Source organism: Neomonachus schauinslandi, chromosome 15 (genome assembly GCF_002201575.2).
Source record: "Neomonachus schauinslandi chromosome 15, ASM220157v2, whole genome shotgun sequence".
Classification (NCBI taxonomy): domain Eukaryota; kingdom Metazoa; phylum Chordata; class Mammalia; order Carnivora; family Phocidae; genus Neomonachus; species Neomonachus schauinslandi.
Window position 1 is genome coordinate 27,484,592 of NC_058417.1, and position 21,473 is coordinate 27,506,064.

The following is a 21,473-nucleotide window of genomic DNA, read 5'->3' on the forward strand; positions in this document are numbered from 1 at the left end:
TCTTAAGAATTCGAAATCCCTACACGCCGGTTGTGGTGATAAACACGAATCTTCGTATTCGACACCAGATAATCGGGCTTATTTCTTTGCAGATTTACCCTTACCTGGTGGGCAGCAACTCCGCCGCAGTCCGGCGGTTCGCGTACGCCGCCGAGAGAACGCGACTCCCCGCGGCCGCGCTCCACGCTGTTGCACGCGGCCGGGCTCCACGCGGCGGCGTCGTCGGGCGGACCCGGCGGCGCGGCGTCCAGGGGGCGGGTCGGCTCACGCCGCGTTCGGCTGCGCAGCGGGAACTCGAGGCCCCATTGGCCGCGCTGGAAGGCGCGGCGGGGGCTCGTGCGCCAACGGTCCCAGGGTCCGCGGCGGCCAGGCGCAGGCAGCAGGGGGGGCAGGGCGCAGCGAAGGCCGGGCGAGGGTGGGGGGGGATCGAGAACGGGGTGGGAGAGCCAGGCTCGGCGGGGCGAGTCCCAGTGCCCGGGCGGGGGCGATGGAGGAGGCGCTGCTCTCCACCCCCATCAACCCCAACAACTTCCCCGCCAAGCTGTGGCGGTTGGTGAACAGTCCCCGGTACCGCTCGATCCGCTGGGACGGCCGTGGCGAGGGGCTGCTCATCGACCAGCCGCTCTTCGAGGCGGAGCTGCTCAGCCCGCCCGGGGCAGGGGCCGGGGGCGGCGGCGGGGGCGGCGTGGGGGGCGCTGGGGCCGAGCCCGAACTCTTCAAAACCACCAACTTCACCAGCTTCATCCGCCAGCTCAACCTCTACGGCTTCCGCAAGGTGGTGCTGGGCGGGCCGGGCGCAGCGGGGCCCGGGCCGGGGCCAGGGGGCGGCGGGCCGGCGGGCGACGGGCCGCTCCACCACTTCCACAGCCCGCACTTTCGCCGCGACCAGCCGCAGCTGCTCGTGCACCTCAAGAGGCTCACCAGCGCCAACAAGGCCAAGCTGGCGGCCGGCCTGGAGGTGCCCTGCCGGCCGCCCAACCGCTTCCAGAGGCTCCTCATCACGTCGGCCTCGGCCTCGGCCTCGGCCTCGGCCTCCGCCTCCCCCTCCCCGCTGCAGCACCAGGAGCCGCCGCCGCCCGCGGGGCCCCGGCCCGAGCCGCACGGTGAGTCCTCGCCCGCGGCCGGGCACATGGGGCACCGGGGAGCAACCGCCACTGACGAGGGCATTTCGCACATCCTCCCCCGTGAGGTGATCCGCTTGCTGCTCTGCTTCCCGAGAAATAAGCCACGTCGCCTCCACCGTTTCCAGCACCCCTTTCCGCCAATACCTCCCCTGGAAAGAGGCCATAAGCGCTGAGTGCCTTCTGGTTAGTTGTCCACTGGCGGCCAAAGGGAGCTCTGCTGTAGGCTCTCGCTCTTCCCGGCCCCTCTTGAAACCCAAACCTCCATGGCCATTTACCTTCTTCTTGAGACCCTTCTCTTCCCTTGAACGTCTAGAATAAGTAGCACTAGGTCGGGAAGAAACACCAAAGGGTCTCTGCTCTAATGCGAAGCAAAACAGAGTTACTGTAGAGGGTGCGAATATGATGGTCAAGGTAGGAAGGAACAGAGTCACGGCCGCGAAAACAGAACGTTTATACCGACCGAGGGAAAGTGAACAAGGTACCTTGAGTGGAAGTGTGTCCTTGAAGGGACAGGCCGTCTTCCACCCCTCAGACACATCTGAGAAATCTTAGAAGAGGTGTCCTGACAGTAATCATATTGTAGGTTTAAGGAATGTATAGAAAGGTCGACATTGTTTATATATCTTAAGAGGAAAAACATAGGAATATATTTAATTGTTTATAAGATACTGTTCCTGCGTCCAATGAATTGGCTAAACATTTCTTTCATTGTAACTAATTAGAGCTGATGTTTACTTAAGGTGTTATGGTTAGGCAAACATAAGGCAGAAATGGTGTTCTTTACTGTCAGGTTGTAGTTTAAAAGAATTTTAGAAAGTTCACATTTACAGTCTTTGAATCTTTCACTCTACACCTTTCAGTATTGAAAGAACTTTCTATAACTATGTATTTACTAAAAGCTCAAAAATTCTCTGTGGTAGAAAATTATTTTATCAACTTGATTTCTGGTGCTCTTCCCCCTCCTCTGGGAAGGTGAGGGTGGCAATAATCCTTCTCTCTGTGTAAAGAGTCCATGATATGAGGCAGTATTCCAAGACAGCAACTGGATATAATAATGAGAATTTATTCTTTGCCTTCAGTAGAAACATTTTCACCATGTTAATTTGGATTTAACATAATGTGTAAGGATTATTTTTCAGGTATGGGAAACTTTAAAAATATACAAACAAAAGTAGCACTTTGTTCAGTTTAACCTCAGCCCAGGGTTATGAATGAGACAGCATTTTGTTCATTTGGAATTTAGAAGATAAGGGATTATAAGCTTGTGTGTCTGTGGAGTTTAGAAGATAAGGGATTAGGTTAGAGTTCTAGTAACAAGATGGAAAAATAGCAGTGGCCTAGGAATGTTCTAAAGGAATTCTAAAGGAATATTAAGCTGCTTCCATGTGATGGCCACTGATTTTGGTGGGGTATTGAATGGGGAAAGGCAATGGAGATAATGCCATGGCATACATTTGGCAGAATCTCTGACATGGATGTTTGTTTTTCAGGCTGTGTATCTGGTGGGCATAAGGAGAAAAGACTGGGAAGTGTGTTCTTGGGAGATATAAGCACTTCAAACAGAGAAACCTATACGTGCATACATAAAAAGAAGATCTTGCTCACTTTTTTCACTTCTTTCTTTTTCCCTCACCTATGTTAAACCCAGTTGTATTCTAAGGATAGAGTCCATTTTATTTTCTTTGATTTTTATTTATTTATTTTAAAATATTTTTATTTACATGAGAGTGAGCACAAGTGGGGGGAGGGGCATGAGAGAGCACAAGGTGGAGGAAGGGCAAAGGAAGAGGGAGAGGCAGACTCCCTACTGAGCAGTGAGCCCAGCACCAGGCTCTCCATCCCAGGACCCCATGATCATGACCTGAGCTGAAGGCAGACACATAACCAACTGAGCCACCCAGGCGCCCCGGGTAGAGTCCATTTTTTTTTTTTTTTTTAAGATTTTATTTATTTATTTGACAGAGAGAGAGAGAGAGCACAAGCAGTGGGAGCAGCAGGAGAGGGAGAAGCGGGCTTCCCGTGGAGCAGGGAGCCCGATGCAGGGCTCGATCCCAGGACCCCGGGATCATGACCTGAGCCGAAGGCAGATGCCTAACGACTGAGCCACCCAGGCGCCCCAATAGAGTCCATTTTAATTAAAGAAATACAGGGGCTGCCTGTGGTCTGATGTGTCTTCACTTATAGTTCAGTTGGGTGGCATTTTAAAGATTATTTATTGAATAACAAATTTAATTCATACTTTTGCTTTATCAATAATACATCAATCCACGTATAACTAGATCATTGCAGTTTTCATGCATTTACTATTTTTTACTGTCCTGCCTGTTGGTATGTGCAGAAGGTATGTCATTTGTGGATTGTCTATGCCATAGGCTTGGTTCGCTAAGGAATTGTGTTACTGGTGTGGGTGGGATGTAATTCTAAGTTCAAGAATACTGGGCCAGCTTTGTTTGCTTTAATTCTGTGTTCTAAGCCCTTGGCTCTTCTGTTTGTCTTTACTTTTTTTTTTTTTTACATAATTTTTATTCATCTTGAATCTTTCATTAGTTTATGCCTGACTATACTGTTGCTTCTTAGTTTCTTTGTTTACTGTGTTCTACTTCAGCTTATGGTTTGAATACTTTTTTTTTTTTTTTTGCAATAGAGTCCTTTAAGTACCTATTTCTCTTATCAAGATCCATTAAACTAACTGTCTTGTTCACCTTTCAGGAATGTACTTGATAAGAAATGTGAAGATCACATGTTTTTCCTTTTTTTTTTTTTTTGGTCCACTTTTGTTATTTTGCACTTAAGTGGCAATTTATTTTACAATATTTGTTAGCAGTATTTGTTAAAACTTTCTAAACTAAGTAACAAGTGTGAGCAATAGTAGATAATCCGTTTTGGCCTGGGGATACCAAGCTCACAGGAGGCAAGTTTTTCCTGGGAATTGATTAACTCAGATTCATTTATATAGAAGGAATAGGATCTTTAAGAACAGAAATCCATCCTGCCTTGCATTTCCAGAGTTCTGGATTTAAACTTTGCCAAATATATCTTGAAGATGTTCTGAAAACCTATAGATGATATTCTGTGAAGTTGGTCAGAATAGAACCCTATGAGATAACCCTAAACAGTAAATAAGAGCTGAACATGTTTTAGTTCTTAATTTTAAAAAACAAATGAAAAGGAATGCCCTTCTAATCCTATCAGCGTTCTTATGTTAGCAGCATCTAAAAATCTTTAAGTATTTGGCTATCACTCAGAGTTTATTGGGATAGATAAACTAAAGAATAAAGCTAATTCTTTAATTAGCTGCTTAAGCTATTGACAATCTGCAAATTCATTAATAGCTTAACTCTAAAGAAGGTAGAAGAAAGGCTAGCTATTGCACACTGTAGCAATATGTAGTTTTAGCATGTGAAGCATCCAAGGAAGAATCAAGTGGTGGGTAGTTTTAGACCTCAGAAACAGCTGTTGTAAAGAGCAAAAATGTTTCTTTAGGTCTTAAAGGATTGCACTCGTAGTTCAAAGTGTGTATACATATGGAATTGTTAGATACCATTAAAACTATTTTTTGTACTTTAGAGGAAAAGAGAAAAAGCAGTTTTTAAGAGGTGATATCATTTGAATACATTCAATCTTTTGAACTAAGATTTTTTTCTCTGTTAGATTTAGACCTCTTGATTTCCAGGGCTCTAGAATTTGTGTGTATATATGTATGTATATGTTTGTTTTTGGCACTAATGCTTTATTCCTTTTAAAATTTTTATCATTTTTTAAGAGTTTAAGAAAATTGATTTGAATCAGTCAGTGCCAAACCGGAAGTGGTTAGAAGTACTCTTAATGCTTTAATTTAATTTTTAAAAAGATTTTATCCATTTATTTGACAGAGAGAGTGCAGGAGAGCACTAACAGTAGGAGTGGCAGAGGGAGAGGGAGAAGCGGGCCACGCCCCGACGGGGGGGGGGGGGGGGGGGGGGGGGGGGTCCAACCCCAGGACTCTGGGATCATGACCTGAGCTGAAGGCAGTTGCTTAGCCAACTGAGCCACGCAGGGGCCCCTATTTTATTTTTGAGAGAGAGAGACAGTGAGTGGAGTGGAGGTGCAGAGGAAGAGAAAGAATTTTTTTTTTTAAGATTTTTAAAATTTATTCATTTGAGACTGAGAGCACGCGTGCACAGCATGAGCAGGGGAGAGAGGCAGAGGGAGAGGGAGAAGCAGACTTCTCGCTGAGCCCGGAGCCCGACCGGGGGCTCAGTCCCAGGACCTGGAGATCATGACCTGAGCCAAAGGCATACGCTTAACCATCTGAGCCACCCAGGTGCCCCGAGAGAGCGAATCCTAAGCAGGCTCCACACCGGCACAGAGCCCCACGTGGGGCTCCATCTCAGGACATCATGACCTGAGCCAAAATCAAGAGTCGATGCTTAACCAACTGAGCCACCCAGGTGCCCCCTAATGTTTTATTCTTTAGAGGAAATAAAACACCAAAGAAATAGAATGAAAGATATATAGCATGTTGAATGGGATTACAGTTTAAATATTTGGAAAAGTAGGTTTTTGAGTGCCATCTTTTACCATGTAGTTTAACAGATGAGTAGCACATAAATTAGACTTTTCCTCTGTTTTATAGATTAGTTTAATAAAGCAAATTGAAAGGAATTTGTGAACCACATGATTTAATACATGACATCTTCCTGGAAATAAATTAGCCTAGCTTTATGTTCAAGAATTACAGTCTGGGGCGCCTGGGTGGCTCAGTCGATTAAGCGGCTGCCTTCGGCTCAGGTCATGATCCCAGGGTCCTGGGATCGAGTCCCGCAGAGCGGGGAGCCTGCTTCTCCCTCTCCCTCTGCCTACTTGTGTTCTCTCTCTGTCAAATAAATAAATAAAATCTTTTAAAAAAAAACAACAAAGAGTTACAGTCTGAAAAATCAGTTCAACTTGCAACATGTATATTTTCTTTTTCTATAGTATTGCCCTTTCTCTGTCTTCATCATCTCCACTTTTTAATTCCTTTCTACCTTACTAGATAAGAGAAAGCAAATACCAGAATCTTTGGGCCTGAGTATGTGGATTTTTAACAAACTGTCTAGGTGATTTCAGATGTAAATCAGTGTTTGAGAGTTACTGATATCTAGGAAGGGACTCTACTAGAGATCCTCTGAAGAACAAAAGACCATGGAAAATTTTTGATTAATTTAAGAAAGGAAGAAGAGAACTGAGTTAAAGTTTTCAAGCCTGACTTTTCTGCAAAGATTATCACATAAAAAAAAAAATTGAAGGGGAGTAAAGCACATTAACTTTCTTTTTGGTTTATGTTATAGTCCTTGTTTGATGTATACTTATTTATTTTATATATACAGTTGAGTGTTTACTTTCGTGCCTATTATTAAGGTTTCTAAATGATTTGAAAGACTGAATGGAATTTCTAAAACTTCTAGGAAGTAGCTTACAGATTGGAAAAATCTGGGTCAATCAGTTGAGGCAAAAAAAGGTAAGATGACGGAATCGTCTATAAAAGGCTTTGAACATTGACTTTGATTTAACATTTGACTTAATATTAGAGTTTGGCTACTTTGTCTCTTATGACAGTAATATTGGGAACCAAGCAAAAGTTTGATTATTTTTTTAGCATTATATGTGTATTCTGGATTCTGAACTTGTTTTTACCAGAACTAAATTTCTGTTGTGTTAAAAATGGCTGAGAATTCAACATATTCATATTTTGTGATTTTTGGTTTACTACATCCAGTGGTATAATGTAAAATTAGTCAATGTGTTCTTCCTTTTTTATGCAGGACCAGTGGCTGTAGGACAATTCCACCGGTCATTCCGGCGAGATAGTTTGTCTCCTTACTCCTACGTATCGACTTCATCCCACAACCACAGTACTTTCCCTCTGAAAGGTTTAGATCGGACCCCGATTCCTCCTAGAACATGGCAGAACTCCCTTGGAATGCACCCAGGACAAGTGGAAACGTCTCCCACTTTTTCAGATAAAGGGGTTCCATTTCCTGTACTGCAGAGGTTTCCAACGGAGGTTACCTATGCCCTGCAGCCAAGCGCCACATCCGTACACGTTCAACAAGGTCCTCAAACAATGGTCAGCTCCTCCCAAAAATACAGTAACTACACACCCTCAGCGCAGTACTCCCAAGCCTACTATCCAACAGGTATGAGAAATTCAAGTTCAGTGGCTTCTCTTAAAGTGCTTTATAATGAACGTTTATATTTTTAATGCATTTCTGCATGCTTAAAAATAGGAATGTGCACCTAAGAAATGTCAAAGATTTCTGATGAGGGCATATTTTTAAGCAGTACATAAAATTTCATTGTGTTCTTAAGGATTGTGAAAATTCTGTTGGGTACATACAAGCATATGTTTTTAGTGAAACTTCTGTATCTTTTAAATGTGTCCTAGTAATGAAATTAGGATATAGTACATTGGGACCTTGTTTTAACTTTGCTGTTGGTGCGGTATTTTGTTTCTTTTCTTTAAAAAAAAATTATATACATGTTATAGTTGGCCCTTGAACAGTGCAGTTTTGGGGTGCTGACTCCCATGCAGTTGAAAATCTGTGTATAACTTTTTTTTTTTTTTAAAGATTTTATTTATTTATTTGACAGAGAGAGACACAACGAGAGAGGGAACACAAGCAGGGGGCGTGGGAGAGGGAGAAGCAGGCTTCCCGCCAAGCAGGGAGCCCGATGTTGGGCTTGATCCCAGGACCCTGGGACCATGACCTGAGCCGAAGGCAGACGCTTAATGACTGAGCCACCCAGGTGCCCCTGTGTATAACTTTTGACTGCCCCAGAATTTAACTACTAATTACCTATTGTTGACTGGAAGCCTTGCCTAAGATGAGGTAAAGAGTTGATTAGCACATAGTTTGTATGTTATGTATTATATACTGTATTCTTACAGTAAGCTAGAGAAAAAAACATGTTATTAAGAAAATCATAAGAAAAAATACATTTACAATACTGTACTGTATCAAAAAAATCCACATGTAAGTGGACCCACATAGTTCAAACTCATGTTCAAGGGCCAACTGTATATACTGTATTTTTTAATATTATAGGTGAGATTACCTCATAATGAAATCATTTTAGTATCTCAGTAATGAAGTTTAATAAAAGAACACACTCTCTATCTCTTAAAACTAAATTATATTCTTTTAGTAAAAACGTGATGGTGTGATTTGACAGTGCAGTCCCTTCAGTGTTAATCCCAGCCAACTAATAAGTGCGGAGTAGGAGTAGCAGAGAAGAGAACCTGACAATGATAATTGACCTAGCGCTCAGCCAAGGGCATTGAAGACATACTGTAGATCTCAAGCCACTAATCGGGAATCCTTATAGTGACCATGTGTTTAGCTTCTTGGGGGGAGGGGAGTATCTTTTGGGAGGGGTACACTTTTGCAAGATTAATAGCCTTTCCTTTCCATTCAAATGTATCTTTGATTTTGCTGGAGCACCATATAGTCATGGTGTGTTTCATCATGTAGAGTACTTTAATACTGAGTGACAAAATGGGGCAATGGAAAAAAGACAAGGGTCAAGGCTTTCAGAAAAGACCAGAGAGAGAAGAAAGAGGGCATTCCTTTGTTAATACTCTAGGAATATTAATTTTCTCAAAAATGTAGATCTGGAAGCGATCTCTAGAGGTATTTTGTTAGACCATTTCTCCTAGGCAGGAGGAAATCAAAAACTAAAATAAGTGGGAGGAATGTAAATTTGATAAGGGAATAAAATAATTTGTTGACTTTTACAAGTTCTCAATCTGGTAACTTCTGTTTGTAACAGGACTCACTATTTTCTAGCTGTATCATCCAACTGTATTCTTTTATTATTGGCTTATTGCATTCTACCTAAATATAACAGTAAAAGGGATTGTTTTATTTTCCCAAAATATTTAATATTTTAATATTAAAATAATAAAACAAGAGTTTAAATTAGATTGGGTTTTATATATTTTTAGAGCTGCTACTCTTTTGGGTAGGTGGAGTTGAGAAGGAAAACACAAAGGAAGTATATGGATTAAGGATGACTTAGCACTTTTATTAATTTTGCCTATTAGAAATCTAAATTTTTTTTTACCTTCTTATAAAGAAAAAGGTTGAAGTCTATTATTTTTCCAGATTTTCGGCTACTTCTTTGAAAAACAAAAATATGTGTGATCTTTAAAAATAGAAGATGACTAAATTCATGTTAGAAGTTTTAGATCTTGGGGCGCCTGGGTGGCTCAGTTGGTTAAGCGACTGCCTTCGGCTCAGGTCATGATCCTGGAGTTCCGGGATCGAGTCCCGCATCAGGCTCCCTGCTCAGCGGGGAGTTTGCTTCTCCCTCTGACCCTCCTCCCTCTCATGCTCTCTGTCTCTCAAATAAATAAATAAAAAATCTTAAAAAAAAAAAAGTTTTAGATCTTATGTATAGCAACAAATAGGGTCAGATTTTTATTGGTGAATAGTTTAATTAAAGATTTTATTTATTTGACAGAGACACAGAGAGAGAGGGAACACAAGCAGGGGGAGTGGGAGAAGCAGGCTTCCCGCCAAGCAGGGAGCCTGATGTGGGGCTTGATCCCAGGACCCTGGGACCACGACCTGAGCCAAAGGCAGACGCTTAACGACTGAGCCACCCAGGTGCCCCCAATTCAACATTTTAATAAACAGATTAGACATTACTATCTAAATGATAACTTCAGCTGCATTCCGGGTATGCATAGAATGTATATACATACATAGAGAGAGATTGTCTGTGTCTTCCTTACACTTGCTTTACATTCCATAGCCCATCAGCTGGATAATACCGCTACCCCCCCCCCCTTCTTTTTCCCGTAAGTGTTTCTCTCTCCTTTCCTAAACTCCCTCCAAAGCCCCCTCCTCAAACTACTAAAGACTCAGAAGTAGTCTTATAAATATATATATATATAAATATTTTAATATATTAATATATATATATATTAATATATATATATTAAAATATTTTAAAAATATTTTATGTTAGCTTGGATATAAAATTATAAATTAAGAATTGTCTCCAAGAGTTCAAGGTAAGGACTAGGAAAGAGGCATTAAAAGAACAAGTAAGTGCTGCTGATGTTTTGATAGCTTACAGGGCATGGGGAAATAGAATCTTATGTTATCTGAATTTTTGTTTTGTCTCCTTTAATAGGGGTAATTGAAATGACTATAATGTTTCTGAGTTTATAAGAATAAGAAATGTCATGATCTCATGATGACATCTAATACATAGAGAAGGTCTGTGATACAGTGTAATAAGCAAAACTGCTTTGAACATTCTGAAGTACTATATAAATAAAAGGTTGTATTGTTAAATACAAAAGACTTGGTATGGAAAAGAAAGTGCCATAAAAATACTGTAGAAGAGGGGCGCCTGGGTGGCTCAGTTGGTTAAGCGACTGCCTTCGGCTCAGGTCATGATCCTGGAGTCCCGGGATCGAGTCCCGCATCGGGCTCCCTGCTCGGCGGGGAGTCTGCTCCTCCCTCTGACCCTCCCCCCTCTCATGTGCTCTCTCTCTCTCTCTCTCAAATAAATAAATAAAAATCTTAAAAAAAAAAAAAAAATACTGTAGAAGAATTTGATTCCTGCAAATTTTAGGTGAAGGAAGCAAAAAGTAGTGAGCAATTTAACCAGTTATTTAGTGAGTATCTGTTTATGAAGAGCATTACAAATGACTTTTCCAAAGTTCAATAGAATATCATTCTCAGAGGCAGGGTAATATCTTTTTGAAGGATTTGAGGTTTGGATCAAATTTTAGTAGACAGCAACACCTGACTTCATTTAAAAATTATATTGACAATAAATTTGGATCTGGTCTTCAAATAATATAACCAGTAAATTTTGAATGTTGTAATATTTTATAAATCAATTTCTCTAGTAAAGCCAAAGATTGAGACTGGAAAATTGCTGGCAGACTGACTCATAAAATGACTCATCTGAATCCGTGCTTACATTCGTCATTCCTTTCTTGAAGTGCCTGTTTTCTTTGCCTGGCTCACTACATTTTTTCCACTCTTATCACTCCTTCAAAGACAAAATGTTGGAGATCCAGTATTGATTGACTCTTTTTAGTCTTGCTTTATCTTGGGTTCATTTTTTTCCCTCTGATGTTATTTATATAGCAGTCACTATGACCAAGCATTGTTCTGAGTATTTTCCAAATATCAATTCATTTAATCCTCATGACAACCTTACAAGATTAGAAGTGTAATTATCCTCATTTTATAAGTTAGGAAACTGAAACACAACTAGTCAGAGGCAAGGCTGGGGAACAGACCCAGGCGAACTTGACTCAGGAGTCGATTCTTTGGTCATTGCGCTCTGTTACCTGCCTGCCTCTCATACAGAGAGAGACTTTTTGTTTTATCTTTTGAGAGACTCTTCCTTGCTATGTCTCCTTCCTGGAGTTAGTTACTCCCAGAAAGGGTGGACAACAGAAAATGATGGAGGGACCTACCCTTCTATGCTGCTGGTGGCAGTGGGACTACCCTGGATTATTGACTCATCCTACCCAAGCAGTGAGAACATACTCCCAACTGCTAGAATGGGGGCCTAGTTTGGGGCCTCTGAGGAGTGGGGCTGCCTCTAATTCATTTCTGTATACCCCTCTACCTAGCATGGTGCTCGGCTATAATGATTCCCTAGTAAATAGTGTATTGAATGGAATGAAATAATTCTAGTCTCAGCTTTGTAGTTAATCATTTAACCTGATCTTCAGGGGATTATTTCATGACACTCCCCCTCAATTTCCCTTCCTATAAAGTGGCAATAGTAGTTCAGGTCAGGGATTAAATGAATTTAATGTATGCGAATAGACTTTATAAAATTTAAAACACTATTTACATAGAAAGGAGAAAATATTTTAAAAGCTGTTTTTCAAATGAAACTACATACTAACATCCCAAAGTCTAAAAACAGTAATTTGTAAGAATATACAACTTCTGCAAGGTACATATGATACTTTTATTTTTTATTGAAAAAATACATATTGTATCATTATTTAAAAAAATTTTTTTTGACTTGAATCTTGGGCAAAAAGAATTGCTTATTATTGTGGGGTTTTGTTGTTGTTGTTGTTTTTAAAGTAGGCTCCATGCCCAGCGTGGAGCCCAGTGCAGAGCTTGAACTCACAACCCTGAGATCGAGAGCTGAGCTGAGATCAAGAGTCGGACGCTTAACTGACTGAGCCACCCAGGCGCCCCTATTATTGTTTTAAAGTACATTTAAATTCTAAAGATTTTATTTTTAGGCTTTTAATTTTATATAGTGTACATAAACAGATACAGCACCTGGAGTTAAAAGAGCTTTCCAATGCTGTCGTTCTTGCGCTCAGGTAGCCTCTATTGTCAAGTTTCTTTGAAAAGGCCTGATTTTGTTCTTAAGGAAAGAGGGACAGGAAGTTCTCTTTAGCTGCCAGAAGAAACTAAACAAAAGCACAATTATATTTGTCTTTCTTTTTATTGAGGTAAAATATAAATAAAATAGAGTTTCCCGCTTTAACCATTTTTAAGTCTGCAGTCCTGTGGCGTTAAGTACATTCACATTGTTGTACTAGCATTACCACCTTCCATCTCCAGAACTTTTTCGTCTTCCCCAACTGAGACTCCATACCCATTAAACACTAACTTCACATTCCCCCTTCCCCCCAGCTCCTGGCAACCACCATTCTACTTTCTGTCTCTATGAATTTGACAACTCTCTGAAACTCATATATGAGGAATCATACAATATTTGCCCTTTTGTGATTGGCTTATTTCATTAAGCATACTGTTTTCAAGGTTCATTGATACTGTAGCATGGGTCAAAATTTCCTTATTTTTTAATGCTGAGTAATTTTCCATTGTATGTATGTACCACATTTTGTTTAACCATTCATCCATTGATAGACCCTGGGTTGCTTCCGCCTTTTGGCTATTGTGAACAATGCTGCTGTGAACATGGATGCACAAATATATATATATATATATATATATATATTTGAGGGCCTGCCTTCACTTTTTTTGGGTATATGCCTAGAAGATCTTTACCCTACTATAAGTGAGGAAGTATTGGGGTGGGGTTTTAGATGTATGGTAACTTATCTTGAAACTAAATTTACTATTAAGATATTTTTCCTGTTGAGCATTTATATTGGGGATTTTCTCACTGTTGTCACTGTGCTATTCTGGAGTAGATTCAAGTCTAAAACATTTTAATTATATATTTGAATTACCTCCATAGGATAAAAGAGTATGAACTTGTTTTCCTAACCTATAGTGGGAGTGAAAATTTTTACCATTAGATAACTTTTAGTACTCCTGGATTTTTTTTTGAAGATTTTTATTTTTATTTATTTGACAGAGAGAGAGGGAGAGAGAGGGATGGGCGGGAGGGAGGGAGAGAACAAGCACAAGCGGGGGAGGGGCAGAGGGAGAGGGAGAAGCAGGCCTCCCACCCAGCAGGGAGCCCTACACGAGACCCTGGGATCATGACCCGAGCAGACGCTCAACCGACTAAGCCACCCAGGCACTCCTACTCCTGGGTTTTTTTAATTACCAGAATTGTTTTTTAATATGTCATTAACTATTATATTGACATCTGAAATAGAATTCTGTCCATTATTTCCAGTTTTTCATTCTCCATGCAATTTAATGCCTTAAGTGAATACTGCCTTCAGGAAGACAGTGGAAGGTCTTTATGCAGATGAATGTGCCTTAGGATATAGTGATAAACTTAGTTTTATAAATGGCAGTGCTTTCGCAATGCTTTCATAATATAACTGGGTTAATTTGTCATATATTAAGCACACAGCTGCATTTCTATAGCTAGGTTTTTCATAATGCGGTAAACTTACTAGTATCTTACCGTGTTCTATTTTGTTGACTGTACAAAGTCTGACTGCACTGGTAAGGAAATAGCCACTGAGGAATCTTTTTGGATTATCTATTCATGTCCCCCTTTGCAGGTAGCTTTCCACTTTCCATTTGTTATTGGAAACTTAAAAGGACATTCACCATTTTGCTGTTTCCTTAGATACCAAATCAGCTATCAGCTATATATTAATATACTCTCTGTTGTATATTTTACTTTATTTATCCAAGAAATTTATTTTAAAGTACACTTTAACGACTATTTAAAATGTGTAAGCAATGGAATCAGAACAATATCAGAAAAGTAAACCTAATACCTTTTGTTGTTTAATTTGTAACAAAATACTATTCCATGGTACCCTCATGAGTGAAAACCTGCAGCTCCTGACTGGGTCTTTTCTTGCCACTAGGGGGCTAGGTTTTCCTTAGCTGTTAAAACTCTAGAAAAATGTCCTTTTTTTTTTTTTTTTTTCAGAGTTTTGGCAAACCCAGCAGACCCCTCCTTGGTGTTTTCCTCTTTGGTTTTAAGTTCTTTCCCAGGATACTTACGCTTTCAAATATTCTGGGAAATCAAATTCAAATCCAAAACATTGAAATTGTATATGTGAATAATCTCCAAAGGTTAAAGTGTAAGAACCTGCTTACCTAACCTATATTGGAAGTGATAAGAGCATGAACTTTATGTGGCCATCTTAGTAATGTCTGACTTTTTTAATCACTGGAATTGTTAAAATGATGTAATTCAGAAAACATCAACCCTTACATGTGAATCTAAAGTAGAATTTTGTCCATTATTTCAAGTTTTTCCTTCCATGTGCAAAATTTAATGGCTTAAATTGCACATGATATTAGAAGAATAATTATTTCTAGTATACCTTCATGAACTTCTGACATTTTAAAAATCAGTAGTCAATAATAGAGAAATAGGGAAACATTGCAATGAATTTTTATAATCCTTAGGATAATTTACTTTCAAAGATCATAGAATAAGATTGTTTAGTAATTTTATTAGCATACACAAAAATGTGGACATAGAAAGTCGCCACCTTATAGTAAAGACAACTTAAAAATATATTCATCAAGTGGAGTTCTAGTAAAATTAAAATGTTACATTTTAGGAAGAAGGAAAGATTAGGGAAGTATTGTACATTAAAGAGCATGTGCTTTGAAGTTTGATTGCTGGCTCTGTCACTATTAGCTTTGTGACTTTCAGCAAATTATTTAACATCTCTGAGCTTTAGTTTCCTTAATTTTGTAAAGTAATGTTAATACCTCATTCAATTGTTGTTTGGATTAAATGAAGCAATATATGTAAAGCACCTAGTACTGTGCCTGAACATGGTAGGTGCTCAATAAATGTCATCCTCTGTTTAATCCAAAGGTGTGATGTATTATAACTGATTCTCATTCGTTCTGGAGAGTCTCTCTCTGGAAAAGAGGAGACTCAACCTATTATTAAGACTGCATCTGTAAGTATAACTATCCCAGTACAAAGAGTTAATCTTTTTATGGTATCCTAACTATAAAGAGAAAGCTTGGAAAATATACTTCTTTAGTTAAAATAATAGCAGCATTAGCTTTTTATTTTTTGGTTGCCTACTGTATGCCAGTACTATTCTAAGTGCTTTATGCATATTAACTCATTCATTCCTCACAACAAACATAGTAGGGTATGTACTATTATTATCCCTATTTTATTAAGCTGCAGAAACTGAGGCCCAAAGAGATTAACCTTGCTCAAGTTCATACAGCTCTTAAAATTTTGGAACTGGGCTCCAGAGCCAGACAGTCTGGCTCTTAGATTTGAATTCTTAACCATGTTTAAATGGTTAAAACATTTTTGTCTGGATTTTACTAGATGCATTGTATAATGGTAGGAATGTTTGGAGAGTATTTCACTTATTTTATCCTTAAAACACACCCTCCTCCAAATGTTTGTTACTGTTAAAATGATTGAAACAATTATTTTGGAATTCCAAATATGTTCTGATATTTTCAGTAAAATGAAATTAGTTTCAATAAGAATAAATGTTTGCTTAGAAAGGTAACAAAATGTTTAGGTGCTAAAGAAATCATTTAGAAAAGTAGACATGACCCTTTAAAATGATTTTTTACATTAGTGTATTGCCATGTTGTTTTCAATAAATAATAGCACCGAATCGGACTAAGTATAATTTTATTGCATCCACAAAGGAAAACTTTTGGAATTTTTCTTTCCAAGTTGAAAGAGGGGAGTGCCTTAAATGCTGCAGAGGTTACTTGTGGTTGGTGACTTTTCTCTGTTTGAATTTGTCCCAGCTGTGCTACAGTGCTGCTCTCCTTCTACCCACATGGACGCGCTGAGTAGTTGTGTCACCCCCACTGCCTCTTCCTATGCGCACTGCAACTACTTCCAGGTAAGATTCTTGGAACGGTGGACGCACTCTGTACTTGACGGGGAGTATGATTGACCTTGCACAGTTTTAAAGTATAATTTTATCTTAATGAGTAGCCAGAGGTAAGCTGTGGATTACGGCTTCGGTTTTCTCGGTTCTAAAAAAGAGGGAGTTGATAGAAATGATGTCTGAGGATTCCGACATCCAAACAATAAGCACTAGTGTCCAAAACAATAGGCACTAGTTACATGTGGCTATTTAATTAAAATGAAATAAAATCTGAATTCATTTTTAGTGTTCAAAGTGTCATATGGCTAGTGGCTACCAAATTGTACAGCACAGAGAGCATTTTCATCATTGTGGAAAGTTTGAGCATTGCTGTTCTACGTTCTTCTATGGTAAAATGAATATCAGATAAACTTCAAAAGTATATAAGTCACCAAATGACAGTTTCTTCCAAGATGATACAGATAATTACTTTTTTTAATGAGAAAGGAAAAGTGAAATAAAAATGAGAAATTTAAGTGGTGATCCCTTTTTGCCCCCATATTGTAAATACTATACTTCAATTATTTTCTCATTATTTATTGGGGAGCAATTGTGTTGATTTAAATGTTTTAGACTGCTATTTCTAGGATAAGATTAAATTCCATGCTTTGTAGTTTTATGCTGTAATTGCTTAAAGATTGGAATTATGTGTTTGCCTTTGATATCATGTAGTTGAGATAGCTACTGTTTTTAAGAGAATATCTTACTAGTGGCATGCCAGAACTGAAAGAAACATTCATTTGTTTTTGTTGTTATTGTTGTTGTTGTTTTGAGAAAATTACATGGGATGTCAAATTATAATCAGATTGTTGTTTGAAGAGTGTAGAATCAGATCAAAGGGACTTATTTGGACATTTTTAATGGCAGGTACCATCAAGCATGATAGTCCAATCTGTTCATCTTCACTAGAGGGATATGTCTGTCCCACAAATTAGGTGCTTTTGTTTGTGGATCCGGACACTCTCTCCCTTGGATCATACTGGAGATACTCTGATGGTGTTTATATCTTGATTATGTTTATGTTTTAAATAAATTATTTAACATATCCTTAGAAATATCCTTACTAGAAAGACAATACATGTTTGTTACAGGAAAATAAAGATAGGTAGACATAACATTTTTGAAATGAAAAAAAGAATATATTTTAGGTGTGATTCTGGAAATAAATGCAGTTGGTTTAGTTGCATCATAGATATTGGTGAGAGTGTGCATGAATGACCATTATAGTGTAAAGGTTAAGAGCAAGAGCTCTTAAGTCAGGCAACCTATGCTTGAAACCTGGATCTGTCAGTTATTTCATTGTGACTTTGGGTAAATTACACAGTTTCTCTGAACTTCAGTTTCATCATTTGGAAATGGAGATGATCACATTTTATAGGCCTCTTGAGAGGATTAAATGGAATAATGTATATAAAGTACTTTGCATGTGCTTGGCACATAGTAAGAACTCAATAAATAAATGGCACATAGTAAGAACTCAAACTCAATAAACCATTTATTGAGTGGCTTGATGCTTAAACCATTTAAATTTACATTATTTGGCATTAATGTCCTTTGAATAATTGACGCAGTCTTTGTTGTGTATTCGGCAACATCAACCTATTACATGTTTTATTTAATTATTACTCTTCAGTATTTTATATTCATAGCTTGAGATTATTTATCATCAAACATGTAACTGAATGCCTACTCTGTGCAAAGTACTATGTATAAGAGAATACATCTTAAAGATATAAAGAATACATCTAAGAGTGGGAGCTTTTTAAAATCTATTGTTTTATTATTAAAAATAAACAATCTCAGGAACCAAAGGACATTCGATATTCCATCCATTTTTTCCCAGATCATTTGGAACAGAATATCAGTACCTCCCCCTGAATCTATAGAAGCATTGGTGGACTTGTGAGCATCCTGTGTTTGAAATTTCCTTACTACATTCCTAAAATAGTATATGATAGATATAAGTGATGTTTTTGTCTGTCAACTTTTATGGAAGAATTGGGTGTATAGACATTTTATCAGCAAATAGGTATTTGGGTACTACGGCTTTTTGATTTTGTATACTTCAACCCTGAGAATTATTGGTCCTTTCCAGTATTAAACTTAGCATAGTGGTTGACATATATCAGTGGCTAAGTAAATGTTAACAATAGAATTGAAGCTACCGTTGCTGAAAAGTTGATTGGTGTTCAAGTTTTCTTAGTGAGCTTTAGTTAAAATTTAATCTATTTGTTTAACATTTATCAGCCTAAACATTGTTGCTTTCCTCCTTAATCTCATATTCAATTTTCTATCCAAACAGTCCTATTTTCTCTTTTCCCAGAATCCTCCAATGCAATCCTCCTATCCAGTTGAATTTCTGCCTTCTAATTGGCCTTGCAGTGCTACTGATGAAAATAAAAAGACAGAAGTAAACCTAGAGGCTGTTTTTCAGATAGTAGATGAGTTGCATTCCTCCCCTAAATTGGAGATGGTGAAGGTGGAGCCTGTTGAGAATCAGTGCCCAACATCTCAGTCTAACAGAGGCCAACATATCCTAGCTAATTCAAACAACAGCAATCCATCTTCCACAAGTCAGGCTAGCCAGCTGGAGCCACTTACTCCTGTAGGCTCAGATATTACATCTTTTGTAGTTGGAGCAGAACAAGCAATTACCTGCTCTCTACCACAGTCACCTGAGTACATCTATACCATCCACACAGCTCAGCCTGTTGAAAATACTACAATGCAGGAATCTGCAGCCATCCAACAAGCTCATGTCAAACTGAAGGAGCAGCTAAGTCATAATCCATCTCCATCTTCAGTAGTATTTGTGCAGGAAGGGCTACCATTCAGCACACACCAGGTAAGGCAAAGAAAAAAGTCCTAAAAAAGCTCAAAGTACCTAGTGCTTCTTGCTAAAGACCATTCTAGTAAAGAGTTTGTTCACATTTTATTTGGGTTTATTACCAGTTCATTATGCTTTCTTTTTTTTTTTAAAGATTTTATTTATTTGAGACTCTGAGCGCACATGCCAGAGCCCAAACCAGGGGTGGGGGGAGGCAGAAGGACAAGCAGACTCCACGCTGAGTGCAGAGGCTGACATGGGGCTTGATCTCAGGACTCTTGAGATCATGACCTGAGCCAAAGTCAGACACTTAACTGACTGAGCTACCCAGGTGCTCCCATTATGCTTTCCAGAAGGATCATGTCCCAGTGATTCTGCACGAAAAATTCAGAAAGAAGTAACCTTAAACCCCAGACATCTTTTTACTGTATTATGGTCTGAAGTCAGCCTCTAGAGAGGCAGTAGGAGCATTGTGGTATAGACCTTATTTTCATGTTAAAAGCATCCCTTGAGTTTTGCTTCCTATCTTAATTTGGATGGACTAGGTGTGCCTGGCTGATTAAAATCCACTACTCAGAAAGGATGGTTTATCTGGCAGATAATATCAGGACTTTCCTAGCCATTTGTAGCATGGAGGTAAGGATATGGTTAGGGGTCTTTTCATACTTTCTTACAGCATTATTGAATTCACATTTATCTTATGAGCATACTATGTTTGAATTTCATTACTAATATCTACATTCTTTTTGTTATTGTTACCTACATTCTTAAAGCAGAATTCTGACTCTCGTTTGAGCGACATTTTCTGAAGGTAGAAGCTAATTCCTTTATTGCTGCTGGTTTATGACCAGAAAATGAATAAAGTTTGATTCTAAATAAAAGTACACCTAAATTAAAATCACTTTTTGTGAATTAACTTGTATTTTCCTACTTTTATTTTTTTCTTGATCTTAGCCATATATATTAAATTTTGGATTTTTTTCTTTAATGGGACTGAAAATATCATCACTGTTAGATTCCCAAGATAACTTTTGGGCAGTTGTGTTTTTTTTAACACATTTTTTTTAGCTCTAATTTTAGATCCACATGTGTTAAGGTATCTATCAACTTATTGTCCTTTTTGAGCCCAATTGTTGAGACCCAGTATATCGTGTGTTAAAATGATAAATATAAATTATAAATTCAGTAGACCAAAGATAGGCCCATTGTGTTTCAAATATGATTGTGGAAAGAACATAAAATTTGTCTTTGTTCCTTCATAGTCACATCCAAAATATTAGATTTCATACCTTAAAATTGCATTCATATAATTACTTTCAAGATCTTTAAAAAATATATTTGAACATCAGAGCTTTTTTTAAAAGCTATGTTTTTAACTTTTAGCTTATTTCATTATATAGTTTTGTTTAAAATAAATTCAAAGAAATAAGAGTAGTTCAGAAGTTGGTCACCTTGATGAAGGGATTGCATTCTAGAGAAAACTTAGGAACTCCAAACTCATAAGCAGAACAGATCTAGATTTTATAGGGGCTAAAGGTTATACAATTTTGAGGACCTCTTTAAGACAAAGAATACAAAATTAGTAGAATAAAGTGTCTTCAGCTCCACTGACATCAACAGGATTATGCCAGTGACCATTTCAATATTACCAACGGAGGTGGAAATCTGATGAAAGGGATACTAGAGTGGAAAAAGATAGGGGTCTTAACCAACTGTAAATTTGTGTGTGTGTGTGAATTTTAAAAAAAAAAAAAATCCAACAAGCTTCATGGTTAATCTTCCTCTGATCATAAGTAAATGTTTTAACTCCATATATATTTCAATGGTTTGTGCATGGGGAAATATATATCCTACTACTGAATATTCAGATTAGTTCAACAAAATCAAAGGTAGTATCACTCATAAGAATGAAAAGCCTTTTACAGGTATGTTTGTTGGATCATGTTTCAATAATAGAACTCCCTCTGATAAAATATCTTAACTTTTAGTAGATATTTGGGGTAAATTCAGAATAATGAGTGGGTTTAATATTTTAGGTGGATGCCAGTATAAAATGCCTGACCAATCCACCTGAGAATATCTTGCCTTCAGAACAGATGGGATTCCTTATTTCAGAAATGGGGCCTGCTAGCAAGCCTAGTAAAGATGCAGGTTTATCCACTCCAGCCAGATACAGAGAGCGAAGAAGCAACTCACAGCAAGGAAAGTCCCCTGGTAAGGATTATTGTGCTCTAGAATA

General features: G+C 38.5%; 1 protein-coding gene across 1 annotated transcript in view; it reads left to right on the plus strand.

Moving 5' to 3' along the window:
* The first annotated feature begins 487 nt into the window (after positions 1-487).
* HSF5 (heat shock transcription factor 5) overlaps positions 488-21,473 on the plus strand; it is a 42,360-nt gene continuing 21,374 nt past the window's right edge. The window contains exons 1-5 of the mRNA XM_021704553.1: positions 488-1,103; positions 6,908-7,282; positions 16,283-16,380; positions 18,731-19,252; positions 21,271-21,448. Coding sequence (XP_021560228.1) covers positions 488-1,103; positions 6,908-7,282; positions 16,283-16,380; positions 18,731-19,252; positions 21,271-21,448 — 1,789 coding nt within the window. The remainder of the gene's footprint in view (positions 1,104-6,907; positions 7,283-16,282; positions 16,381-18,730; positions 19,253-21,270; positions 21,449-21,473) is intronic.